Genomic DNA, 26,590 nt, shown 5'->3' with positions numbered 1-26,590 from the left:
TATACAATTTGTAAAAGAGTATTAGACCATTAAAAGTGCTTATGATGATGAAAAACAATCATATGGATGGGAGGTTCAGTTGTAAGACAAAATCACATAACAAAAATACATTGTACAAAATGTATACGCGGGAAACACTTAAATGAACCAGAACATGAGTGTTAAGAGGTCTTCCAAACATAAAGTGAATGTAAAGGTCAATGGAAGATACAAATCTTGAAAAATCAGCAACAAGTGTCGATATGTTCTGATGTGACTCCAGGCTCTGTCCACAGAGGTGGAACCCTCTTCAGGCATTACGGTAGTCCACTCAATAGCCCAGAGAGGAATTCCAGGAATGTGAAAAGCTCCAATTCATATTGAAACTAGATTAAATTGTGCACAATTTAGCACTCAATGCTGGTTTTAACTTGAGCAACTACATACAGTACATGGCCACAGGGCTTGATTGATATAATATGTATCAAGCTGTAAATGTCAGAAAGTATGCTGCTGTCCTTTCTTCACTCTTAATAAAGCAGTGTTACAGATAAAGCCTGTATTGATTATGTGAAAGACTATACTACGTCAAAGGACTTTGATAGGGTTATCAATAACAATGTCAACTTTTCCAGTGCATTGAACTTTTCCCCACATGAAAAGTTACACCGACATCTGCCTAGTAACAGCAATTCCTCCCATTGGTGAAACTCCAGTCTCCTCCCGTTTGTGTGCGTGTGCGTGTGCATGTATGTGTGTGTGTGTGTGTGTGTGTGTGTTTGCGTGCGTGTTGGAGAAAGTCTTTCAACTTTACTATCTGCATTACACATTACCTCTAATTCCAAACAGTGTTTTTGAGTAATATGAACAAGTTCTTTTTGCAAAATATAGATGATTTTCAACTCAGTTCTTTGTACACTGCAAATGTCCTATTGTATACCTAATGTTCAATAACATATCTATTTATATATATATATATAGATATATACATATCTATATCTATATAACCCAATAACATATATATATTTTTATATATATATATATATATATATATATATATATATATATATATATATATGTATATATACCTACCTCTTCTCGGTTATGTTAATAATTGATGAAATAATTGATGAAACTCCCCATTTGACATGAAGTTAATATGCAAACAGTGGGGTTCCCATTTACAGATGTTGACTCACCAGTCCTCAAACAAGAACAATTTAGACCTCAGACTCACATTTGATCAGTCTGAGGGAGCCACATGGTGAGGTTCATGTTGTTCATTTAACTGCATTAGGGAGCTTATAGTACTCAACAATTTACCACTTTACAAAATCTAACTAAATTAATAATGTATTACATTACAGGTATTATACAGGTAACTGGGTTGATAAGTAGCTGATACGATGTTAACCATGTGTATTGACAGAGGCTGATATCATTCTTTATCCTAACCTGTCCCCTGTGTTATTTGGAGTAGAAATTAATAGAGATAAATAAAGCAGCAGCACTACTGTGTGTTTCACACTGCACTATCGTCCCATGTGCTCACCTCATGTTCAGCACAGTTTGTTGAGAGAGCTGCTGCTTTCATTGAGTGTCGGGGTGTAAGCCGTTATCGCCCCCTACCGACGCCAAGCTGCCACCCTCCCCCGGTCAGCTCTGCTCCACCGGGGACAGACTTACTCAGAGACCCGGACCTCCCACCTCCTTCTCAGAAGCTACCAGGCTATATGAGGAGGGGGCAGTGGCGGCGGAGTGTGTGTGTGTGTGTGTGTGGGGGGGGGGGGGTCCTCCCCCCTCTCCCTTTCCTTATATATATGTATATAATAGAATCCCTTCCTCGCGCGCTCCCTAGCTGACTGCTTGTCTCTTTGATCCCCCCCTCCTCCTAACAACAGCTGACGTCATCGCGCGCACCCACTCCACCACCTCCTCCTCTTCAGCGCGCGCTCGCTGTTAAACTGTGTGTGTGTGTGTGTGTGTGTGTGTGTGTGTGTGTGTGTGTGTGTGTGTGTGTGTGTGCCTGTGTGCCCGTACGTGCGCATGGCAGGGGTTTTTGTGTCGCAGGGGGAAGCGTTCTGTGCTTCAGAGGGCTCGCGCAAACCGGAGGAGCAACAGCACGCAGCAGCAGCAGCAGCCCAGCAAGAAGAAAGTGATTTAAAATTACCGGATTATAGCCTTCTGTCTGCTGTAGCCTGTTCCTTCAGTAATATAGTGATATTTTACCAGGGCGATACTTAACATTTTATAGACGGTGTTAATAATATTAATAGGAGAAGTACTATGGAGGACCAGCTGCTGTGCTGCGAGGTGGACTCCATCAGGAGAGCCTACCAGGACGTCAACCTGCTCAACGACCGAGTTCTACACACCATGCTAAAGGCCGAGGAAAACTACCTACCGTCGCCAAACTACTTCAAGTGTGTTCAGAAAGAAATTGTACCCAAAATGAGGAAAATAGTGGCCACCTGGATGTTAGAGGTTGGTTTTACTTCACTTCAACTTTCAAATGCAGTGTCTGAGTTTCGCTGCTAACTTGTTGGTAGTATGTCGCTATCTTATCTGTGTATAACGTTACCCCAAAACATGACGACAAGGTTAAAGCTGTGAGTCTTTGAGAGCTTCATGTCTGTTAAATCACTGTGCATGTTACATAAACGCTGTGAAAAGTATGTCCCCATGAGTGTTGGGTGGTCCTTCGGCTATAAGAGGAGATATTGGCTACAGACTGCATCACTCACCACCACGAATACCTTTGTTATTGATTATGTATTAGCCTACATCTTCCAGAAGGTTATGAAATGTAGTTACATGGGGAAAATATTCCAAAATAACAGCAATGTACACGTATGCAGTCTGGCCCGTGCCAGTTTACGCGCCATCTTTGTTGTCGTATATGAGAAGGATTTTAATATCATTAAAAATCTATAACATCAGCAACAATGACAGTAAGTCTGTTAAATCAGTAACAAATGCTTCTATGTCAGCAGACCGTTACATAGTGGCTGCTACAGGTTGTTCGACTGCTATCAAATGGAAAAGTTTGTTTTGCTTTTACAAGAGTCGCTGCTCTCTGTGAAGGTCGCTCAGAAAAAAGGACATTTTGTAAAAGTGCAAACGTATTAAATACATTTTAACAGTCGGATTTGATAGATTATATGTTTATTAACATTAACATTAACTTTTGGATGTAATTCCTAGTAGTTTTATATTTTGTATTAATTTCTGAAATTGTGCATCTGAGAGCCGATGCGAAGTGTCGCCTGCAGCACGTGAATACACTCAGTCGGAGAAATTTATTTATTTTAAATTCATATGTATCCCAATTCGACCTATTTTACTCTCATCCGATCAGGCATTTCATAAGGATCATTTACATGATAACGATACACACCCTAGTATTTTTTAAATATTTTTAAATATTTTATGAAAAGATGACGAAGTTGAAATTGCAGAGGCAAACTTGCATCGACGCCACCTTTGTGTCTCCGTCAGAACTGACTGCACACTAATTCCCGACTGTTGTCATTAACTGCAAAAGTCTTCGGCCTACTTACTCTAATAAATATTTCATATTTCGACTTTAGATTTTTTATGTTTTTAAGTAACATGTGAAGTGAGTTTGTCATAAATAACGGGTTAAAGAGAATATTAAACCTTAAACTCTACTGAATTAGATGCACGTAATGTTTAATTCCTTTTAATGTATTTTGCGGATGATTGTGGATAGTGCAGCGATTGAATGCAGACAGCTGTGCACGGAATAAGACAGTCGGTAGGGGCAAGGATTTAACAATGCATGTGAATTGGGAATTTTCTTCCAGCAACCTCTAAGTGCTTTTCTCACCTCCCAGGTCTGCGAGGAACAGAAATGTGAGGAGGAGGTTTTTCCGCTGGCTATGAACTATTTGGACAGATTTCTATCAGTGGAGGCCACCAGGAAAACAAGACTACAGCTACTGGGAGCTACATGCATGTTTCTAGCATCCAAGATGAAGGAAACCGTGCCCCTAACAGCGGAGAAACTCTGTATCTACACGGACAACTCGGTCCAGCCCGGAGAACTGCTGGTAATTTAGTTCTGCAGACATGAATGTTGCATAACACATACAGTAAGCCTACATGAGTAGCATGCACTGAAGACCACATGGCCAGAACAGTGTGCTTGCACTTCTTCTTGTATGTCAGTGTCACCATGGTTGTAAAATATCAATATTGTGTTGGAATGTCATAGATAAATTATTTAGTTGAAATGAAAAAGTAGAAATGTAGCGTTGGTGCAGCAGTGTCTAAATGGCTGTCTGACTTTCCCATGGTGACTGGAAGGCCTCTCTGATTTCATGAATGGTCTCAGTGACTGCCAACAAAACACTGATTCACAGCGACACCTAGTGGCCAATAGACATAGATGCAGGTTATTGCCAATGAAAAAGTGAACATGAACTAAAGACACACACTTTGCGTTTGCATTGGCTGTGACATTTACTGTATGTGCAGTGCTGTGCCTCCACCAGAATAGAGACACCTGATTAGGATACTTAATAGTATAATCATATTTAAATGTACACATCCTTTGAGTTTACACACAACAGAGACATACATGTACTGTATTGATGGTTCTGTGCATATACAGTATATAGTATTTATAGGCAGTTATGTAAGCAGCACATTAAAAAAAATAAAAAAATTGCCTTTTGAAAAAAACCGAGAATGTAGGAATTTATTAAAACACATTTCAGAAAAGCTGAAATCTGGAGTATTTTGACCACTACAGGGATACAAAAGTTGGAAACATTAACTGGGATGGTATCAGAAAAGTAAAGCTCTAAACATACAAGTTCAATGGCCAAAGATATAAGAACTTACTCAATGACAAAGTGCTATAGTTGCAGGAGCTAAATATCACAGCAGATTTTCTCTACAAGTGTGTCAATTTGAGTTAATGCCTCTGGTCTGGTCCATCCACAGCAAATGGAGCTGCTAGTTCTCAACAAGCTGAAATGGGATCTGGCTTCAGTCACGCCTCACGACTTCATCGAGCACTTCCTGTCCAAGCTGAAGATCTGCCCGTCCACCAAGCAGATCCTCAGGAAACATGCCCAGACCTTCGTGGCTCTCTGTGCTACAGGTAGGACATCAGCCTTATGTTTTAGTACCGTTCATGTCTTATATCTTCATGTGTGCAGGTTTATTTATCTGCTATGGGTATTATTATTATTCTGCTATGACTTGTATTCCTCATCCGTTTATTTAATATTCCCTATTTCCTCTGTATTTAGTTAAACTATTTCCCTCTAGCCGTGTAGAACTTACTGACACAGGTTTCTAGACGGGGTTGATTAAAGTTTCAGTCAAAATTGAGGATTGTAGAATGTTCTGGAGATAAAAAGTCCTAATCTCATTTTGGGATTACTGGTTTTTGCTCTCTTCGACAGTTTTGAGTTTTGTCATTCTGATCATGACAGCCATGCTCTCATTATTAGTTAATAAATGTTGAAGGTTCAGAAGGGCAGATGTGTAGCGGTGAGTGAGGATAGTCATGTGTGTTTCATTATGAGAAGATGTAGGCAGGAATCGGTCTGCTCTGTTTATTTTTTTTAATGGAAGAACATGGATTTGGAATTTATAGGGTATAATAATTAATAATTCTATTCACACATTTAAAGGAAGGTAGAAATTATATTTTATAACCATTGTCAAGTGTGCTGTAGATATTCTATGTCGTAACATATGCTTGTGCTGTTTCCACAGATGTCAATTTCATCGCCAGTCCTCCATCCATGGTGGCGGCGGGTAGCGTGGTGGCAGCTGTTCAAGGTCTCTACCTGAAGAGCCAAGATGCCTCCTTATCCTCCCAGAACCTCACCAACTTCCTGTCACAGGTCATTCGCAGTGACCCGGTAAGCAAACACACATTCTCCCAAACCCATATCTTTATGTGGAAAAAGTTGTTGATATTAGCAGTGTGATGGCGTTGACTGATTTACTTTGTTCTTGCAGGACTGCTTGCGGTCATGTCAGGAGCAGATCGAGTCCCTGCTGGAGTCCAGCCTGCGGCAAGCTCAGCAACACAGCAACACAACAGAAACCAAACACGTGGACGAGGACGTGGACCTATCCTGCACCCCGACAGATGTCAGAGATATCAACATCTGAAATGACTGACAACAGCGTTGCACGATAACCTGATGATCGAGGGAAAGTTGTCGACAGAGGGTGGTGATGGGCTGGCTGAACTCGGCCTCCCCTCCTCCACCTTCTTCCCGGTGGGCTGCTATCATGGCCGACATGTCACTCACATGCCCGCTGTCCGCTAAGGCTGCCAAGACGGGACAGAGAGTCCCCCGCCCTGCAACAACCCCCAAGTCACATTTCCTGCCAGTGTCCCCTCCCTTTTCTGGGAAAATAAATGAACACTACAGAAATGTACAAGAGAGAAAAGACACTGAATACTGATGACCTGCGTGGGCTGGAGTTGAAGCCACAAAACAGACATTTTAGTCTATCTTTTTTCTTATTCCCTCAAATATAAAACTAGGAATCTTTAAATAACCGCACACTCAACTTGCCTACTAAAACATCCCAAAGTGTCATGTACAGTAGGACCTTGTCGTCTGTCTTCAGGTCTTCATCTGAAATCTGACTTTTTGTTTTGTTTTCATGTTTCAGACTTCCTGTCCAAGCTCCCATGTTTGTCTTGTTGCAGTGCAAACATTCATTTATCCCTGCTTGCTTATGTTTAGTCACTTTATCATATATAATTTTAGACCTCTTTATCAATTATTCTTATGCCTCTTTTCTTCCAAGCTTTTTGTGTTTCAAACAAAGTGTAGTGTGAGACGCTGTGTTTATGACGTTAGTGACAGTGGGCTGCTGATGTTGAGGCATGTGTGATTCTTTGTTCATTGGTTGACAACAGCTGCTTTTACCCATTTCAGCTTGCTGTAATTTGATAAGATCAAATCGATGCGCAACCAAGCAGAGCAATCCAGCCTGTTATGTATATTTTCTCTGTGTAGTTATACCTAAACCATTCCAACTTTGTTTCTAAAAAAAAAAAAAAAAAAAAAAAAAAAAAGCACTTTTGGTCAGCGCTGCTGGTCGCCTAAACAAAATCACACTGATTAAGTTTGTAAAACATGAAAATATAATGTGGGGTTGAGCGGGAGTCTTTTGGCGATGGAGAGTCAGAGCAGCACCTGCAGACGATTGGATCTGATTCATCTAATGGAACAAGAATCGTCCATTATGGCAGAAATACTTAGCTGCCTTCTAAGTCTCATATTTGAGTTTTAGTTCAACAGATGTTTCATACGGGCAAAGTTGCTCTTCCATTTTTAGAAATATCATTGTTTCAATGTGCAGAGCCAGAACCTGAATGTCCATTAAAAGTAAAAATAAGTATTATTTGTATAGTTAAAATAATACTTTATTTTTATATAGTAAAACATATTATTTATTTTTTAGCCTTCATTTTCTAGTTTGCAAACTAACTGTGGCTCCACCTATTGTTGAACTATTTCTGCCTCCAGAGCAGCCCAGACATCCAGAAATATTTGTAAAACTAAAACTCCACTCTGCCTCTAAATCGCCAGGTCGGCATCTCCTCGGTCGCTCCACCTCAGTTCAAATACTGCTCATGGATTGTGGGAAGGGGATGAAGCTAAAAGAAAAAGAGGAGCACTGTTGAGACTATGATTTTGCACAAACCTAAAAGATGCGGGCTGCGTTTCTTTGGGGCTTGCCTAAAGAAATGTGGAAAGCACAGCTGGCAAAAGGGGTGCAAAGGCTCAACAGGGATGGGTGTCTTAATGCTGTAGAGTTCAAGTCAGGGTTCCTACACAGGATGACAAAGTTGTCATGACCAGGTTGATATATGCTTTATATATGACGATGTACAGTATAGTACAAGCAGGAGGGCGCTCTTCAAATCCAATTCTGGAAAAAGTATTGAATTCCCCAAGTATGTCAAACTGTGTAGGAACTCTGTAGATGAGGTTTCTGATTGTACATTAAGGATAGAGAGTAGGAGAGAAACACTCCTTGTATTCCGCTGCTATAGAAAAATGAATCCCAGCTACGTGATAAAAAGAAAACCAGATGACAAAAACGTAATGGATTAAAAATTATGCTTTTCTCCTGTTTGCTGCTACATTTTTGGTGTTTTTTATACATATAAATGTCAATATACTGCCATTCTAGGTTTGAATTTTCTCATAGAAAATTGTTTTATTGACATCCTCATTTGTTGTTTTTATATAGATTCTATGTGATCTGTTTTTTTGTTTATAATTACGTAATATGATTTTCCGAACTATTCCAAAAAAGAAGGAAAAATGAAACGATGTACAGAAATGCTTTGATCTACAATACCTCATGTGACAGTCAAGATCTATCTCTAATTTTTAGTCTTTTCATTTGTTTAGTCCTTATTCTATTCTACTTTTTGGTTCAGTGCCTACTAGCTCTGTTAAACCTGCTTGAGATGAAGCATCCACGATGGAGTCCAGGCATGCTTTGATACTGGTGCCATAACAGAAAATGGGATATGTATAACTCTGATGAGTGTTCAGCTGTCTCAGTGAAAGAGACTTTAACCCCCCTTTAGGCCCATAGTGGCCTTGTTTCCTTTCCCCTTTTTATATTTATAAAAGAAAAAAGCTTTTCGCTCCAATTTTCAAACGGTCAGTGAGTTAATTTGAGTTTGTAAATAGATTCAGTGTCGTGCTCGGTAAGCCATAGACAGTTTATTTTGTTACAAATTATTCCACACAGTTGTGTCTACTTCATGCCAGTTGTCTGCAACTTGTGTCGATTACACAATAAAAACATGAATTAGATGGAATACTGGCTGTATGTTCTTGTCAACATGAGATTATATTTGAATGAAATCTACCTACAATATATGTCATTGATGTTGAACATTAGCAGAAAATATGGAATCCTGCCTTTTGGTAGCTTAATGTAGTTATAGTTATACATAATATATAACTGAGCAATTTCTTAAACTGCTAAATATTGTAGTTTTAGGCAAACGTTACACTTCATACTTCTGTTTGAGAATTAGTTGGGGACTATTTACAGCCATGCATTAATACGCATATGCTCCTCTAAATCTAAAATATCAGAAGACTTATTCTTTAAACAGCTAGTAAATGAACCTGCTAACTAATGCAGTGCTGTGCTGCTAAATGTGTTTTATTTACACGTAATTTTGAAGTCAACAGGATTTGCTAAAAGATGACAGACAAATTCACAAACACAGTTACACTAAATTCTAGGGCAGCTCAAAGATGACACAACTATGTACAAGTCGTAAAACAGCTGCAGTGAAAACAAAGAATCTCACATATTCTGGCTGCACACCCAACTATGAAAAACATCAGACTGCACATAGGGAACAATGTGATTGGGAAAAGATAATCAGAAGTAGTGAAATGAGACTTTACTGATCCATTGAAAACACTATGCTCTGTGAATACAACTGTGTTTATCAGTGGCCCTCTACCAGCAGTCAGAGGAGGCGTTGAGAGATTCAGCAGATTGTTGGCACTTCACACAGTTTTCAGCTGCGTGTACTCTACATTCAGTGCACGTTTTTGACCATTTCTTTTTCTGGGACTGCTTTCATCACTGTAAGGCAGATGTACTCGGAGATTAAGTAAGATTGTTCACCTCTAACCTATTTTACTTCCTGTGTCACCCATCCTTTCCCTCTGCCTTGGACAAGAGACAAGAAAGAAAGTGCTGTGTAGGCTTTAGGGCTCCGCTGTCATTGTGTTCCTTTTTTGTGTCCTATTTCCAACATGAATCACGCTGAGTTCCGATATAATAATCCAAGCAGATATTTAACACACTGAGGCCATGTCCACGTGCATTTGAAAATTCATATACCATCCTCTGAAAACATTTAAGAAAAAAAAATCACAGTTTCAAATTGTACTGTAGACAAGGAGCTTTTTGAAAATGCTGACTTATGATTGTCAACAGTTTCCAAACATGGCTTGGATCAAGTTCCTGCTATAGTTCCGTATGTGCCACAACTGCTTCACTTCACTCGCCTCGCAATCAGCACAAACAAATGACCTTGTTTTGTGTAAGAATATAATGATCTGATCACTCAATACTGACTAAATCAGCAGATCAGGTATGGGCCAGATGTGAGCGTTAATTTGCTGCTGTGCACTAATGATGTGTAAAGCTATGTTGATAATAAATCATAATTCCCTACTCATGCTTCAAAATAATTGCATCTTTAGTAAGCAGGCAGCAGTAACCCTTTTTTTTTAAACACAAAGCATTGACAATTACATTTGTAGTCAGCTAACGTTAGTTAAAATGTAATCTATATTTTTTTTTCTAAAACTGCATAACTGAAAAATGCAGACTTATATTAGACTTATTAGTGGTTGCACACTTATTACTAAAGGGGAAGTTCTGTTGAGCTAAAAATAAAAAAAACACTGCAGAGAGCTGTAGGGTATATTGTAACTGTTCTGTGAGTAAAGAGACTATTTCTCCTCTCAGCTACATATTCCATATGTAAGGGGGTTACAATGTAACCTATGGTTCACAGAGCACTCACAGTCGAGCCACCTGTTGTGGAATTTTTGGGCTGTTGGGCTGCCCTCAACTCCAGCACATTAATATGCTTTGCCCCTGTGAACCTACCAGGGATGTGTCTGACAATATGATAGTAGGCGACAGATCACCAGTTCAAGCCTGGCCAGATTGCTCGGACATCCCCACCAGTGAAGGGTCAATTGTAGCCTGCGACTGACTCGCACCCTGGCCTGAAGCTATGTTTGCTAAAGGAGGCACCTCTGTACTGGATACATGTAAAGAATTTTTTTAATATTTAGACCATTTACCATTAGCCCCAAGAGCCGCAGGCACATTTGTGCCAGGCAAGAGATACAGTAGCGGTCTTGGGGTCTATAACCATGCCCAGAAATTGTGTGTCTTTACATGGCACCATGTGATCTAGGAGCTGCACCACATGGCGAAGAGCCTGCTCTTGTGTCCATATGATTTACAATCTTGAGTCCTTCTTGCCACAGAGAACCAAGGACTGTGTCCATGCACCTGGTAAAGGTTCGAGGGACCAGCAAGATCCCAACGTGGAGGACACAGAACTCAGATCTTGTCCTCGCAGGCAAACCTTAGGAACCGCCTGAGATCTACTGCGGCAAACTAATCGCCTGCCTGGATCGCCTACCTTACCCTGGAAATTGTCATCATTTTGAACATCAGGGGCCAGAGGAACCGGTTGAGTCCCCTGAGGTCCAGGATTGGTCTTAGTCCCCCATGAGGGCATAGCAGGAATAAAACCCAGCCCATCCCTGGTTCTATCTTCCTAACTGTTCCTTTCGCCAGGAGGGTGTAGACCTCTTCCACCTCTAAAACCGTTGCTGATCTTGTCAAAGGGGTGGTCCAAGTAAACTGTAGCCAGAAACCCTGGGTCATGGTTGACACCACCAAGGAGGCTATGCCCAGGGCTGCTCAGGTTGGCGAGTTGTGATCCTGCCCTTCGTAAACTGCCGCTGATATAGCGAGACGCACCCCACAGCCTGCACATAAGTGAAATCCTGCCATTTCCATCTCTTGCAATAGCTTCAATCTGCTTCTTTACACAGATGATCAGTTCATTGATCGCTTTCACTTTTGATCTGAAGTGACTCTTTTTTGTTGTTTTTTGGAATGTGTGGAGAAGCGCACTCCCTGGGTTTCACCGAACAATGTTGGATTCTACCCCAGTTACACCAAAATGCAGAACCCATGTAATATGCACTTCTCTCACCCCTGCCAGTCTCAGCACACCCCGCTGCTTAACACGGACAACACCAGATTCCACAATGGAGCTATACCTGAGTACATCAGCGGGCCTCGCCACACATTACTCCTCCTGTGCTCTATAAAAATAATCTACAAATGAGAGGTGACAGAAGTCCAGAAAGGAGCCTAACAGCAGAAATTGTCTGCACCTGAGCAATAGATTACATTTCTGTCTTTCTCGTTATTCTTACAAATTGTCTTTACTCTCTTGCATAGCTGTGCCTTATATAACCTTCCATGGCAGTACTTCCGGTGTGTCTTAAATATTTATCCACGTCATCTGTCAGGTTGGGACATTCCCTGTATATATAGAGTATGTAGCAGGGTGGAGAGATAGAGACGGAAGTAATTACACTTGCAATGGAACTTAGCAATAGCTATAAACTCTCTGTCCAGCAAATCAGTTTCATGTTCTATATTGGAACTACGGTATGTAAAATTGCATCTTCCCTATCAGATAAAAATAAATTCTAATTAATTAATTGTAGCTGCTGTGTAGAGAACAGTATCCTCTCTGATCATTGTTGGTCTCAGCAGCTCAGTCTTATTCTGCACACTTCAGTAATCATTCCACCGTTGTGTTATGTGTTAGACGTTTGATTGTGTGTCTGCCCTACTTTATTATTACAATGCAATTTTGGAAATTTAAATAATATAATCAAAGTTTGTTCAAGCTTAAAAAGGATGTTTTGGGTGTCTCATACGTCTCATAGTTATTAGTGATGTTAGTGATGCATAGTTACAGTCTCACGTAACCTTCCACACACAATGATCCCAATCAGTTCAGTACTCAGTATTTACACATACCTTGAATTTGGGTATTGGAGTCAGTATTGGAATAGAAAAAGTTAGTTGTATAGTCAGTCTTGCTGTCGCCTTTTTAAAGGTTTGTAAAACACAGTGAACACATAAAGAGGAACTTATAATAAGGCTCACAAGATGGTGGAGCTATGAGATACTTATGTGGATTTTTACTTTCACCTGTTGCCCGTCTGTATACAGAAGAAAATGTTAAAGAATCCTAAGTATTGCAAGTAGTGACAATAGTAGGAACACACTGTTAAATCTGAGAAATGCTGACTGACAGATTCTAACTTTGGTTGTACCATAAACATATTTTGATTTTGCATATACATGAACACATTTCCACAAGGGTTTTACTGATACCAAACAGACAAGTATATGACAACAAACTGTAAGCAATGTATGCGGTACAGCAATATAACAAAAGAAGCCAAAACTAAAATGGTGTAATACACCATGTTGCAAAGAATGTTGTAGCAGAGTTTTGTTACTGGTCTTTCAATGATGTTGGATTTAGTCTGTAATCTCACAAAACGCAGAAGCTCCTGTACGTCTGAAAAAAGCTATAGAAGTGCCAGTTACCATGATTACTACAACATTTCCAGCAACCAAACTCCTTTTCTTTTGTTTTCATTTTTGCCTCTTTTGGAGCAAGGATAGGTACTCTTGCATCCATCTTTTCCAGAAAAGATCTGAGAGGTACTGAACCTGCCTCCATCATCTTCTCCCGTACTGGTCATGAGGCTCAAAAGCTCCAGCTGGCAAAGCTGGTTTACCCTATAGGAGAATAATATGATTAGGTGTGAGTGGTTACAAATTTTCCCTGAGATTCTGTTGGCCACAAATGTGTGAAAGGGACTGTCCTCTTTGTTAAGGTTTTATCTGCATCTTGAATCTGAAAGAGTCAGTCTCCACACACCACTTCAGACCCAGCGTTCTTTTGATTGGTAGTTTGTCTCAATCCAAATCAAACTCTTTTAGGTCCTCTGATCCTCTTTGATAGCTTGCCAAACAACACGACTGCTGCTGATCTATTTTTTCTCAGTTGAAGCTCACTTTCCAACACAGAACAATAAGATCTGCACTGCACTTTTGACCAGTGTGGCCATTTAGCTAACTTTCACCATGTTATCTGAAGTAACTGGCATTTTCTTATGTGTGAGAACATCTGGGAGAATATAAAAGTCATTGCTGACCGACCAGATATCTCCAAACCACTCATGGTGAGGGCTGAAACAACTGTTTCTTGCTCCATTATCTTCAACAGACACAATCTTTACAATATCAGGAGGATATGACTACTGACCCAGAAGTTTCTGGTACAGGTTCTGGTCCAGGCTCTTGTCATCTCACACCTTGCCATGGTCAAACCATACACCCTATGTCCAGACCATGTCCCAAACAGAATGTGGCTGAACTACCGGGATCCAGTAGGACGTATGTTTTTATGATGTGTTACCTTTTTGCAGATAGAAAACTTTGGTTGCAGCATAACCATCATTTTATTTTGCTTTTCCGTGCATATACGTGGATACATTCCAATAAGGGTTTTACTGATACTAAACACACAAGTATATAAGTATATGACAACAAACTATAAGCGATTTCCGCAGTGAAAAAGAATGTGCTCTTCTGGAGTCAAACACCTGATGACACCAGTGACTTTCTTGCACCACACAATATGCAATCCAATACCCTATTTGGCTCTTACAGGAGTTTCCAAACATATTTTATGATGGCTCGTGCTTTTTCTACTGCCCATCGATTTAGAAAATCATGTGAAAATCAAGACAGCAACACATACGTACATACAGTACCTGGAGATGATTTCATGCTCTTTTTAAAATACGTTTTAATTCTGCTTATTTCCAACTCCCCACATTTAAAGAGAGAACAAGAAAGTTCTGTCTGAATCCTGAAAGTTATTGTTTGGCTAATGATTAACAGCAGTTTGTGTGTTAGTTGTGTGTGTGTGTGTGTGTGTGTGTGTGTGTGTGTGTGTGTGTGTGTGTGTGTGTGTGTGTGTGACAGTACTCATTGATTTGTTATGCAAGGAATGTCTTTGATGGGGCTTCAGTGTGGAGGAAAAGGCGTGAAAGTCTAATCCTTTCCCACAGGCCTGCCAGCGCCAGCTCAACTAGCAGCAGACAAAGACCCTCAATACACACACACACGCACAAACACACGCACACACTAACATACACTATGTAACACATACAGCACTATGCTTTCACTTTTTTCTATCCATGTGCCTGTCTTTGTCTACTGATATTCACTTGATACCCTCAACGCACACACACTATGTAGTCCACTTCAACTAATTCAAGAAAAAAGTATATACTAAATGTATGGAGTGAATACAGTGCAAATATAGATATAATTTATTTTATTAAATAAGGCTAAAAACATATAATAAAAATAAAGGATTCTGGCTTGTTCCAACATGTTTTGTTAGTTTTGCATACTGTTTTTATTGTTTAAGATAACATTGTATTCACCAAAGTAATCAGTGAGATCTGGGAGCACGGTGACATAACTACATCAAAGTCCAACCGGGCAACAAACACAAGTGGTCAGACGATCAGAGAAGTCGTGAGGGCCGCTGCGAGCTTCTCATGCTGATCTTCTTTTTCTGGCGCACACACACATCAACATCTGACGATCACAGCAGCAACCAGAAAGCCTACGTATTGTTAAAGATGAGAAGAAAACAACAACACAAGTGACATCTCTATTTGTGATAGGGATAAGAATAGGGATTGATAGTGTGCAGATTGGTGGAGTTTATCCAGATGACCTCAACCACATTATTTGGCGATAATAAAAGTGTCACTGCACAGGACAACTGTGAGTGTACACAACTAAGGTAAGTATGTTGGGTCTATAAACTGTGATGCATGTTTATAACGGACAGTTTGGGTAATTATTTTTATGGTTCACATTTATTCTCTCTTCCGGATAAGTCTGGCTAACCTGGGAGTTTGTTTCCAACCTGTCTAATCGTGTTTGTTGCCCTGTTGCTCTTCTTTATAAGCAATGTCACTGCATATCCACGTCTCAGCAATTATAGGATAGCTACTTATTGTTTTCAAGTCTGTCTTGATAACATACATATGTCAGATGTTGTCTATAACTGTATGTTGAAAGAGTTATTGCCCCTTCCTTTTTTCTGATTACAGTGTTATCTTTATTGAATCAATGGTCGATATGATGAAAATAAGATCCAAGTTAGAAGGATTCATTCCAAGAGCCGTTTTAAAAATCTATATTGGCATGCGAAGTAATAGAGGCCCAAACAGTTTATGGAGAAGTCTCAAAGTGAAAAAAGAAACTGTTCCGAGGCTGACACTGGGTGCCGGGTTTGTGTGTTAACATGGCACTTTGCATTGAAATGGAAACGCCGTGGCTCCTCACTGAACCAACTCACACTCATTTGACATGCGATAAACTATTCTGGTCCTGTCACAGGTAAGTGTGTGTGGTCTGAGAGCAGGGAGACACATTACTGAGCACACCACATCAAACACACAGGGAAGTATTTCCAGGATCTATTCTGCAGGGGGGGGGCTATAGCAAGCTGCTGCTGGCTGCTGTTGATCAATACAGCTTTGTGAATGAAAACAGAACTGTGGGCTTGAGGATGTCGATTGTTGCTCCTGCTTTGTATCTATCTAATGACAATATACATCTCCACTGAAACCAAAGCAATGTTGGATCATATTTGAACCCCCACACCACCACTGCTACCAAACCACAGGAAAGATAAAAATGGCAAAAACATGAGGATATAAATAATCGAAAAATAACTTGTAGCAATAAAACAGACAATGCTACAAGGTTTTATAAGGAAGCAAAATGTATTTATATAACCCTCTACAAAACTGTGAGGTAAGAAAAAGAGGAAATAGACAGTGTGCAAATCCCACATCATAAGGATATAAGATCAAGACCCCCCCTCCCAAAACAAGAACAACAGAAACAACTTTCCAACATGCAAATATTCCCTGAGCAGCCACTTAGGTCACTTCTGTCTCGTGCTGGCAATAAATAAAACAAACATACCATTGACAAATCATTCAAATATGTTCATGTTTTTTTTTTGTAACATCCAGGACACAACTTAGAACATTCATTGGTGGGCTTTTGTTCTTGAGATTCATTTGTTGGAAATCAATGATGTGAAAGTCTACATTCTTTGATCATTTGAACAATGAGCAAAGCAATAGATTGTCATTTTGTCATCTTCTTATTGAGGTCCTGAGTATTAACACACATTATGTCCATCCAGCACAGCGGGCTCTTGATCTATATGTATCTTGATGAATCCCTTAATATCATCAGGTATACATGAGGTCAATTTGTTCCTGATGTTCCCAAGAAGCTGCCTTTAGAAATACTCAATTAAAAGTCTGGTGATTTTTATTACTGTCAACAAATCCAAAGTTCAGACCCAGATCAGCAATGAATAACTCTGCTATAGTATAGTGTGTGTACCACAGTCTGATCCATCTTCTTCCTCTGAGCCATAGAGCTCCATTGTTGTTAAAAACACATGTGAGCCACACTGTAGCACTGGATGTTCTTTCATTACCATGAACACACACACTGTAGTCTATTTTCACTCAGTCCCACATACACATGTATATCTTCAGTAGGGACCAATGGGCAACAGACAGGAAGTCAGAAAGTAGTCAGAGACGGACCAACACATTGTTGGTTTTGATATTTTCATGGGATTCGTTTACAGTAAGAAAAATATAAAAGAACACAAGAATGATTGTAAGTGCTGTTGCATTTAATTTGGAAAGGCAGAAGAGACACTTAAAGGGCATACACTGAAGAGGAAGAGCCTTGGCCTGCTGTTGGATCGCTCCTAGACTCAACAGGTTCTCTATGAAGGCCACTGTCTCCTCGATCCAAATGTAGTTCTATCTGCTCTAGCATCCACTACCAGGAAGTTCTGGCAGTGTTGGATGAACAGGAAAAGGAAGCAGCAGAAATTGAACGACTAGATGCTGAAGATAAACAATGGCTGGCACAATTTGAATCTGAGAACGTTGCCAGACAACAGACAATGCAAGACAAGTGTAGAAAGCTTGAGTGCCTAGAAGAAGTGAAGAAGTTCAACGCTGCAATAAAACTTAATCAGAATCAGAATCAGAAATCCTTTATTAGTCCCACAACGGGGAAATGCACGTTGTTACAGCAAAGAACAAGAAAGTAAAGTGGTGAGTACACAATTAAATATAATAAAAAAGAGTAACAGTAGTATAAGTACACAGTTGTTGTAAAAGTTGTAAAAGTGAATATTGCACATGGCAGTGATAATTGCACAAATTGTAAAAGTGAATATTGCACATTAACACAGTAATAGCTTAAGTAAAGATCTACGATCAAGTTGAAGAACATTTTGAAGCAATTGACTTGCTGCATGATGTTGAATCAGGAGGAAAAGTTCATGTTTGTAACCTCACAAGTCCTCCATTCATTCTTCAACCTCTACCAGTATGTGGTATAGACAGGAAAGACATTCGTAAGAATGAAAAACTGTATTACGTAAGATAGTATTTAGGTTGAAGGATTTTACGTAATAGGCACCGAAGCAGCCCACGACTCAGTTTGGCAGCTGTTGGAAAAACCTTTTGGAGACCCATTAAGAATATTTTTCATTTGCATTTTAATAAATGATATGGATACAGGGCATTCAAAGTTCTCAATGACTGCAATGAGAGTCAAAATTCCTACTGAAATTTCCAGATTGGTCAGCATCCAAATGGAATAAAACTGGATTTATTACCAAACCACAAGATATAGCCAATTATTTTAATATTTCTTTCAGAAATAAAGTGGATACAATGAGAATTTTTTTTTTGTTATTACTTTGCCAAAAATTCTAAACAATTGTTTCTCGCTTTGTCATTATGGGGTATTGTGTGTAGATTGATGATACAAAAAAAATGTAATTCATTTTATAATAAGGCTGTAACATACCAAAATGTGGATAAAGTGAAGCGGTCTGAATACTTTCTGAATGCACATTCAATACATTATTCAAACACCAGACATGCCTTTCACTTCACAGTACGTTTACCTAAAACCAATGCTTTAAAGAAAACTGTAATGAATAGGGCTATGACAAACTGGAATAAACTACCACTACATTTAACTCAAATTAACAGGAAGATCATTTAAAAAAAATAATTAAGAAGAGTCATTATAAAGAAAGAAGTCAGTTTAGGCAACAGATGATACTTTTTATGTGAAGGTTGATTATATATTACACAATTAGTATTGTGCAGTTACAGATATTTATGTATCTATTTTACTAGATCTATTAATTGATTGTATCATGTACTGTTGATGTGACATTGTGAATGTGAAAGACTTTCTATTACTTTTATTTGGTTTTGTTAATATTGTCGATTGTCAAAAATGTGATGTTTTTATGTATTGTCCTCTCTTTTATGTGGACCCCAGGAAGAATAGTTGTTACTGCGGTAATAACTAATGGGGATCCTAAAAAATAAATAAACCGCAAAGCGATGGAAGTCAGAAAAGCAAATATTTGGTATCAACCATTCATAGAGTTTTAAGACTTCATATCAAAGGAAACAGATCTCTCTTGTGATCCCATAACCTCAATACAGGCGATCAAGAGTGTGGAAAGCAAAAAGCAAAAGCATCCACAAAGCCAAACCATTCAAGCAAAGACACTGTCCACAAACACAACACATCATGTGTCTTCTGTAAAAGAGAAGGACATGCCCTCGCCAAGTGCAGGAGGTTCTGTGAAAAGACAGTTCAAGACTGTGTTAAGTTTGAGCTTGCAGAGAAGCTTTGCTTTGGATGTTTAAAGACTGGTCGTCACTCAAGAAGATAACAAGAGCACATGTGGAAAGTGCCAGGAGAGACACTCCATATGTTTACATGAAGCTGCAAGTTCAAGCAACATCAAAGGTTGACTCCTCCAAAAGGATACGACAACTCAAAGGACAAGCTAGGCACCAAAAAAGCAACCGCAACAGCAACTACCAGCAATACAAGAAGGTCTAAGAACACAAACATCCTCAATCATACCCGTCTGGGTCTCATCACACAAAATGTCTACAAAGTCAACAGTTATACTCTGTCAAAAACTGTCAAACATACAAGTGAGAGGATACAATTTAGAGAAAAGGATTCCTTTGCCATAACTTTTCACACAAGAGTTTATTACAGCAGGTCGCATAATCCAATTTTAGAAACGGTTCTAATATGGCCTCATCTTGAGCAATTGGCAGAAAAGATTCCATAACTATTGGATTGCAGAATAGGCCTTCTAATCGGATTCACTAAACTTTCTGGTTGCCCAGAGAAGTGAGAGCTGCCACCAGGTTCATGAGATTTGTCAGAAAACTCAAGGTACTTCAGCCAAAAAATGAATGGAATCTCTCCAGGGTTATAAAGGTTCACCCTAGTGAGACATCATTGTGGAAAGCTGCAGCTGCTCAGTGACATGACACTTGATAAAGCACATACTAGATCAGCCTATTCCCAAAGTAGTTACTTTACTAGAGGCCAACAAAGTCACACACACTTACTGCTTTTCCAGAGCTCTTAACCACATCTCAGTCTTCATCATCAGAAAATGAAATTTGCTTAGTGGACATAGAGGATTCAAATGGAATCAACTTTTATCGTCACACATGTACACAGCACAGAACACACATTGAAATTTAGACTCTGCAGTAAAGCGATCCTAGTATTATGAGCTACTTTACAGTGCCCAGGGAAAAGAGGGGGTCCCGGTACCATGCTCAAGGGCAACTCGGTAATGCCCAGGAGGCAAACTAGAGCCTCAGGCCAAGCCAAGTCGCTACAGACTGAACTACTGCGGCCTCAGATGGTTTACTTATCATTATCATCACATGACCAATGTATGGAACTTTGTTCAACTTCAAACATTGTCTGCACCAGATACAGAAGAAAGCTCTAGAAAAAGCTAGAAAGTGGACCTTGAGGTAAGATTTCTTTACATTTGTTTACCATTTTTCACATCTTTTTGGAATTTCTGTATTTATACTGTTCATTAAAAAGGATGTTCCAAATATATAAATATGAGCATACATATATTATCCAACTGGTTGAAAGCTGCACTAAGTTCTACGTATTTACTCATGTTAGTCTGCTGCTCTCCGTTCAGGAGGCCCCTCCTGCTCCTGGAGCTGTTGGTGTGCTTGTGGTGAAATCCGATGCCACCATTTCATTCAGAGGGCTTTTCTGTTGCTGGCCGGCTGGACTGCAGCATTTGTCACCGCTGCTTTTCATGTCACCACTCACCACCTGCTCCCCACATTCCTCTACATTCTCTCAACGACCTCAGTCCCTCCTCCTCTCCCTCCTCATCTTTCTCCTCATCTTTCTCCTCTTCTCCCCCACCTCCTTTTCTCTTCCTTTCCTTCTTCCTGTGATTATTATTCCTCTACCTCCTTACCTTTTCTCCTTCTCTTCCTCCTCTACATTTTACTGCAGCTACAATCATCACAATTCATTCATTTTCTCTTTCTTTGGATTCTTCGTTTGGCTCAACCGGCCTCGGCCTTTGATTTTTTTTAATTGACTTTAAGAGGGTACAAGTCGAAATAAAACATTCATCTGAATGCAGCCTCTCTCATTTGGCCCCTGTGACCCCCCCCCCACACTCTCTTTTCTCTGTTTGCCTTCAGAAGCTGCCGACTAGAAGACAGCATTCACCTGCTGCCTGACACTGTATGAACCAGCTGCTACTGTTACCCACCACACACACACACACACACACACACGCACACGCGCACACACACACACACACACACATATATCACATGCACGCACACATCACACATGCACGCACACAAACGCACGTACGTATACACACACACACACACACACACACACACACACACGCACACACAGGGTGAACACCGAAGGAAAGGTGGAGAAGATAAATACCAGCTATGATCCCCACCACATGGACAAGCTACACCATCTCTGTGTTCATCTCTACATCCAAATCAAATCAAATGTATTTGTATAGCCTGATATCACAAATGACACATTTGTCTCAGTGTGCTTTACAGACTGTACAGGTTACGACACCCTCTGTCCTTAGACCCTCGCATCGCACAAGGAAAAACTTACTAAAAGAAACCCCAAAATTAAAGGGGGAAAAATGGAAGAAACCTCAGGGAGAGTAACTGAGGAGGGATCCCTCTCCCAGGACGGACAGACGTGCAATAGATGTTGTGTGTACAGGATAAACAACATAGTACAAATACAACATTTGACAGAAATTATGTTGTGATCAAAAAAGAGAAAGTATGGATGAATCCAGGATAATGTCAAAAAGGCTTCCTGGTGTGCGTCAGGACCAGGGCAGCAGGCACAGCTACTATTCATGATCCTGACGTAAACTTTATCAGTGGCAACCTGCCACGAGACACAGAAACTCCGGTGATGATGCTGAGTTAGTAACAGACATTTACATAAATGCATACAGATAGAGAGGGAGAAGAAGAGAGAGGGAGGGGAGGAGAGAGGAAGAGAAGGAGGAGAGCAGGGAGGTGTCCCCCGGCAGTCTAAACCTATAGCAGCATAACTAGGGGCTGATCCAAGGCAAGCCTGAGCAAGCCCTAACTATAAGCTTTATCAAAAAGGAACGTCTTTAGCCTGCTCTTAAATGTGGAGAGTGTGTCTGCCTCCTGAACACAAACTGGAAGCTGGTTCCACTGGAGAGGAGATTGATAGCTGAAGGCTCTGGCTCCCATTGTACTCTTAGAGACTCTAGGAACTACAAGTAACCCTGCAGTCTGGGAGCGCAATGCTCTAGTTGGTTTATACGGTACTATGAGATCTTTAAGATATGCTGGAGCCTGACCATTAATTGATTTGTAAGTCAGGAGAAGGATTTTGAATTATATTCTGTATTTTACCAGGAGCCAGTGCAGAGCAGCTAATACAGGAGTAATATGATCCCGTTTCCTTGTTCTTGTCAATACACGTGCCGCTGCATTTTGGATCTGAAGAGTCTTAAGCAACTTTTTGGGACAACCTGATAACAATGAGTTGCAGTAATCCAGCCTTGAAGTAACAAATGCATGGACTAGTTTTTCTGCATCATTTTGAGACAAGATGTGTCTTATTTTTGCAATGTTACGTAGATAAAAGAAGGCAGTCCTTGAGATTTGTTTTATGTGGGAGTTAAAAGACAGACCCTGATCAAAGATGACGCCAAGATTCCTTACGGTGGTGCTGGAGGCCAAATTAATGCCATCCAGAGCTTCTATGTCATTAGAAAATGCGTTTCGGAAGGCGTTTGGGGCCAAGTATAATAACTTCAGTTTTGTCTGTGTTTAACATCAAAAAGTTGCTAGACATCCAAGTTTTTATGTCCTTAAGGCATGCTTGAAGTTTAGCCAATTGATTGGTTTCGTCTGGTTTAATTGATAGATATAATTGGGTATCATCCGCATAACAATGAAAGTTTATAGAGTGGTTCCTTATAATATTGCCCAAAGGAAGCATATATAAGGTGAATAGAATCGGTCCAAGTACAGAACCCTGCGGAACTCCAAGACTGACTTTGGCTGTCATGGAGGATTTATCGTTAACAAGTACAAATTGAGATCGCTCAGATAAATAGGACTTGAACCAGCTTAGTGCTGTTCCTTTTATGCCAACACAATGTTCCAGTCTCTGTAGTAGAATGTCATGATCAACAGTGTTGAAAGCAGCACTGAGGTCTAACAAGACAAGAACAGAGACAAGTCCTTTGTCTGATGCCAATAGAAGGTCATTGGTAACTTTCACCAGTGCCGTCTCTGTGCTATGATGAACTCTAAATCCAGATTGAAAAACCTCAAATAAACTATTATTATGTAAAAAAATCACATAACTGTTTTGCAACTGCTTTCTCAAAGATCTTAGCGAGAAAGGGTAGGTTAGATATCGGCCTATAGTTGGCTAAAACCTCTGGATCAAGACTAGGCTTTTTAAGAAGTGGTTTTATTACAGCTATTTTAAAGGATTGTGGTACGTAGCCAGATAATAGAGACAGGTTAATCATATTTAATAACGAGGTGTTAATTAAGGGTAAAACTTCTTTAAGCAGTTTAGTTGGAATCGGGTCTAAAACAGGTTGATGGCTTAGACCAGGGGTGTCCAAACTTTTTTCACAGAGGGCCACATACAGAAAAATATACGAAGGGGCTGGGCCACTCATACTTTTGAGGTATATTGCCTAAACAATATCAGGGGGGGGGGGGGGGGGGGGGGGGGATGAGGGGGAAAGGGGATGGATATATCTCAAGCTTGGTAAACAAATAAGTTATTGGGCTTGTTAACACATCAACTAACATTAGTTAGAAAATGTTATCAACTTTAATTGACTGAATGTATTGAAAAATTTAGCTCATTAACATGAATACTTTGTGATATATGTTTTAACTCTCCTATAATGGGAACCGCGTTGCACTCTGTGAGCAGTGATGCTGTGGATTGAAGGATGCTGCAGGTCAGGAGTAAGTTTGGTGCTTGAGATACGAAGGACATCATAGAGATGCTGTCGGTCATTTTGGTTCTCAATCTGCTTTTGTTCAGAGTTAACAGAAAATGTTTGCTCACATATTTGAGTGAGGAAGTGCGCTACAATGAAGTTGCGTAGTTGTGTCTCAAAGAGACGGAGCTTCACACAGAATGCTTTCATGTGTGCAGTAGGCTCTTGTTCAGTGTTGAGATGACCAGTAAGATCAACTAAAAATGCCAGGTCTGCCAAACATGGAGGGTCACTCAGCTCATGAAGAGGTCGGTCCTTCTTTCAAAAACAGGTTAATTTCTGATCTCAGGGAATAAAACTGCTGCAGCACTGAGCCGCGACTCAGTCAGCGCACATCAGAACTGTGGAACACGTCCCCGTATTCAGCATCGACATCAGACAGGAAAGCTTGAAATTCTCTGTGGTAAAGTCCTCGTGCTCGAATTATGTTGTGCCCTTTAGACTCCTAAGACCAAGCAGCTCTTCCGTAATGCAAAAGTGATCGTCAACTCCCCGCAAAAAACAGCTGTGCGGTGTCTGTCATCTGTGCTCTCATCACATGCAATCGAGTAAAAATCTAAAGCACAAGCTTTATCGGACACTTGATGTTTTAAGTTAGCTGACAAGTCAAAACTGTGTTTCTGTGTTAGAACTAAGAAGTACAAAACATTCAAGCGCAAGTTTCTATCTGGGCCATATTCCATTACACTTTTAGAATTTGCTGCGGGCCAATTAAAAATGGACCACGGGCCGTTTTCAACTTCACAGCTTCTGCAACTACGCCATTCCATCCTGCATCTCTGTTATACAACAACTTGGACTCCTACGCCGACCCCGCTACATACACCGTAGCACTCGCCGTAGGTTTGTTTACTTCCAGCACCGACAATCCATTACAACCATCTGGTCAGCTCCACGTACCGTCGCACATCTGACGCGTCATCAGAGCGCACCCGCTACCACAACATATACTGGGAACACCACTCGACTGCTGCACTCCCGGCAGCAAAGGAAACCTGGAACGGACTTTTCCTCTCTCCACCGTCTCACACCAACAACATCTATTCTAGGCAACATCAGACCTCTCCAGCCTGCAACCACCGCACCACCCTCCCTCTCAACCAACCTTGCCCTCCTCAACGTCTGGTCAATCAACAATAAAGCCCCCTTCCTGCACGAATTTATCCTTGACAAAACCCTGGATTTTCTTCTGCTCACTGAAACTTGGCAACAACCCAATGACTTATTCTCCCTCAATCAAACATCCCCTCCTAGTTTTAACTACATCACTAAACCCCGCCTCTCCCGTCGTGGTGGTGGCCTTGCCTTGGCCATTTCCGGATCACAGAACTCACCTTCCCCCCACTACCATACTTTGAGTTCCTTGCCTTCAAAGCCCTCTCCTCAATGACACTTATTCTCATTTACCGGCCTCCTAAAACTCATCCCTCCTTCCTCTTTGATTTTACTGAACTCCTCACACTAGCCTCATCCATCTCCCCACGCCTGTTACTGCTCGCTGACCTTAACATCCACATGGACTCCCCCACCTGCAAACTTTCAGCTGAATTCTTTACTCTACTGGACACAATTTCTATCTCCCAACATGTCACCTTCCCCACCCACGACAAAGGACACATCATCGACCTTGTCTGCTCAACAAACCTCCCAGTACTCGACCTCTACCCATGCCCCTTTCCCCACCACAAACTCATACAATTTACCATTGCTTCCCCCACCCCCCACCCTCGTCCCCTCAGAGAAATCACCTTCCGTAATCTTCATGCCATCGATCTCCACCATCTCTCTGGCCTGCTTTCCTCTACTCTCTACCTGGACACAACCATCACCTCACCCGACGATATTACGAACCTCCTAAACTCCACCCTGTCTACCTCCCTCAACACTCTAGCCCCCCTCAAAAGGAAAACTGTCTCTTTCAACACCTCCTCACCCTGGTTCACACCCACACTCCGCAAAATGAAACAGACTGGCCGCAAACTTGAATGCAAAACCTCCCTTACAGTCCACCAAGAAGCCTACAAACTCCATCTCACCGCCTACAAAGATTCCCTCATCGCTGCCAAGTCTGCTTACCTCTCGACCATCTTCTATGACCCCTCCCGGAACCCCAGAACCCTCTTCTCCACAGTCAAAAACCTCCTCCAGCCCGGTGCCAACAGCTTCACTAAATCTACTCCTGCTTTATGCGACTCATTCCTTCAGTTTTTCACAGACAAAATCAACAACATTAATAGCTCACTATCCCCTGTACCCCACCCAGAAGCACCTACCCCAGCTTCCACCACTGTGCTCAACGACCTCCTCACCTCTGCTGATTCCTGTTCACTCAACATCCTAATCCTTCTTGACCTGAGTGCAGCCTTTGATACCGTGAGCCATAACATCCTGCTCTCCAGA

At 40.8% G+C, this 26,590-nt stretch overlaps 1 protein-coding gene across 1 annotated transcript; it reads left to right on the top strand.

The window, feature by feature from the left end:
• The first annotated feature begins 2,265 nt into the window (after positions 1-2,265).
• ccnd1 (cyclin D1) lies at positions 2,266-7,060 on the top strand. The gene is made up of 5 exons (XM_029426342.1): positions 2,266-2,463; positions 3,837-4,052; positions 4,951-5,110; positions 5,734-5,882; positions 5,983-7,060. Exons 1-5 carry the CDS (start codon positions 2,266-2,268, stop codon positions 6,136-6,138), a joined length of 879 nt encoding a protein of 292 aa, XP_029282202.1. The 3' UTR covers positions 6,139-7,060.
• The last annotated feature ends 19,530 nt before the right edge of the window (positions 7,061-26,590 follow it).

The sequence above is a fragment of the Cottoperca gobio genome, chromosome 3 (genome assembly GCF_900634415.1).
Source record: "Cottoperca gobio chromosome 3, fCotGob3.1, whole genome shotgun sequence".
NCBI lineage: Eukaryota > Metazoa > Chordata > Actinopteri > Perciformes > Bovichtidae > Cottoperca > Cottoperca gobio.
The sequence above is the reverse complement of the archived record's forward strand: the minus strand, read 5'-3'. Positions and strand labels throughout refer to the sequence as shown.

Excerpts from the sequence above, each read along its gene's own strand:
- ccnd1 (XM_029426342.1), top strand. The coding sequence starts at position 2,266 with ATGGAGGACCAGCTGCTGTGCTGCGAGGTGGACTCCATCAGGAGAGCC. Across the intron at positions 5,111-5,733 it reads CGTGGCTCTCTGTGCTACAG|ATGTCAATTTCATCGCCAGT; the intron begins GTAGGACATCAG and ends CTGTTTCCACAG. Across the intron at positions 5,883-5,982 it reads AGGTCATTCGCAGTGACCCG|GACTGCTTGCGGTCATGTCA; the intron begins GTAAGCAAACAC and ends TTGTTCTTGCAG.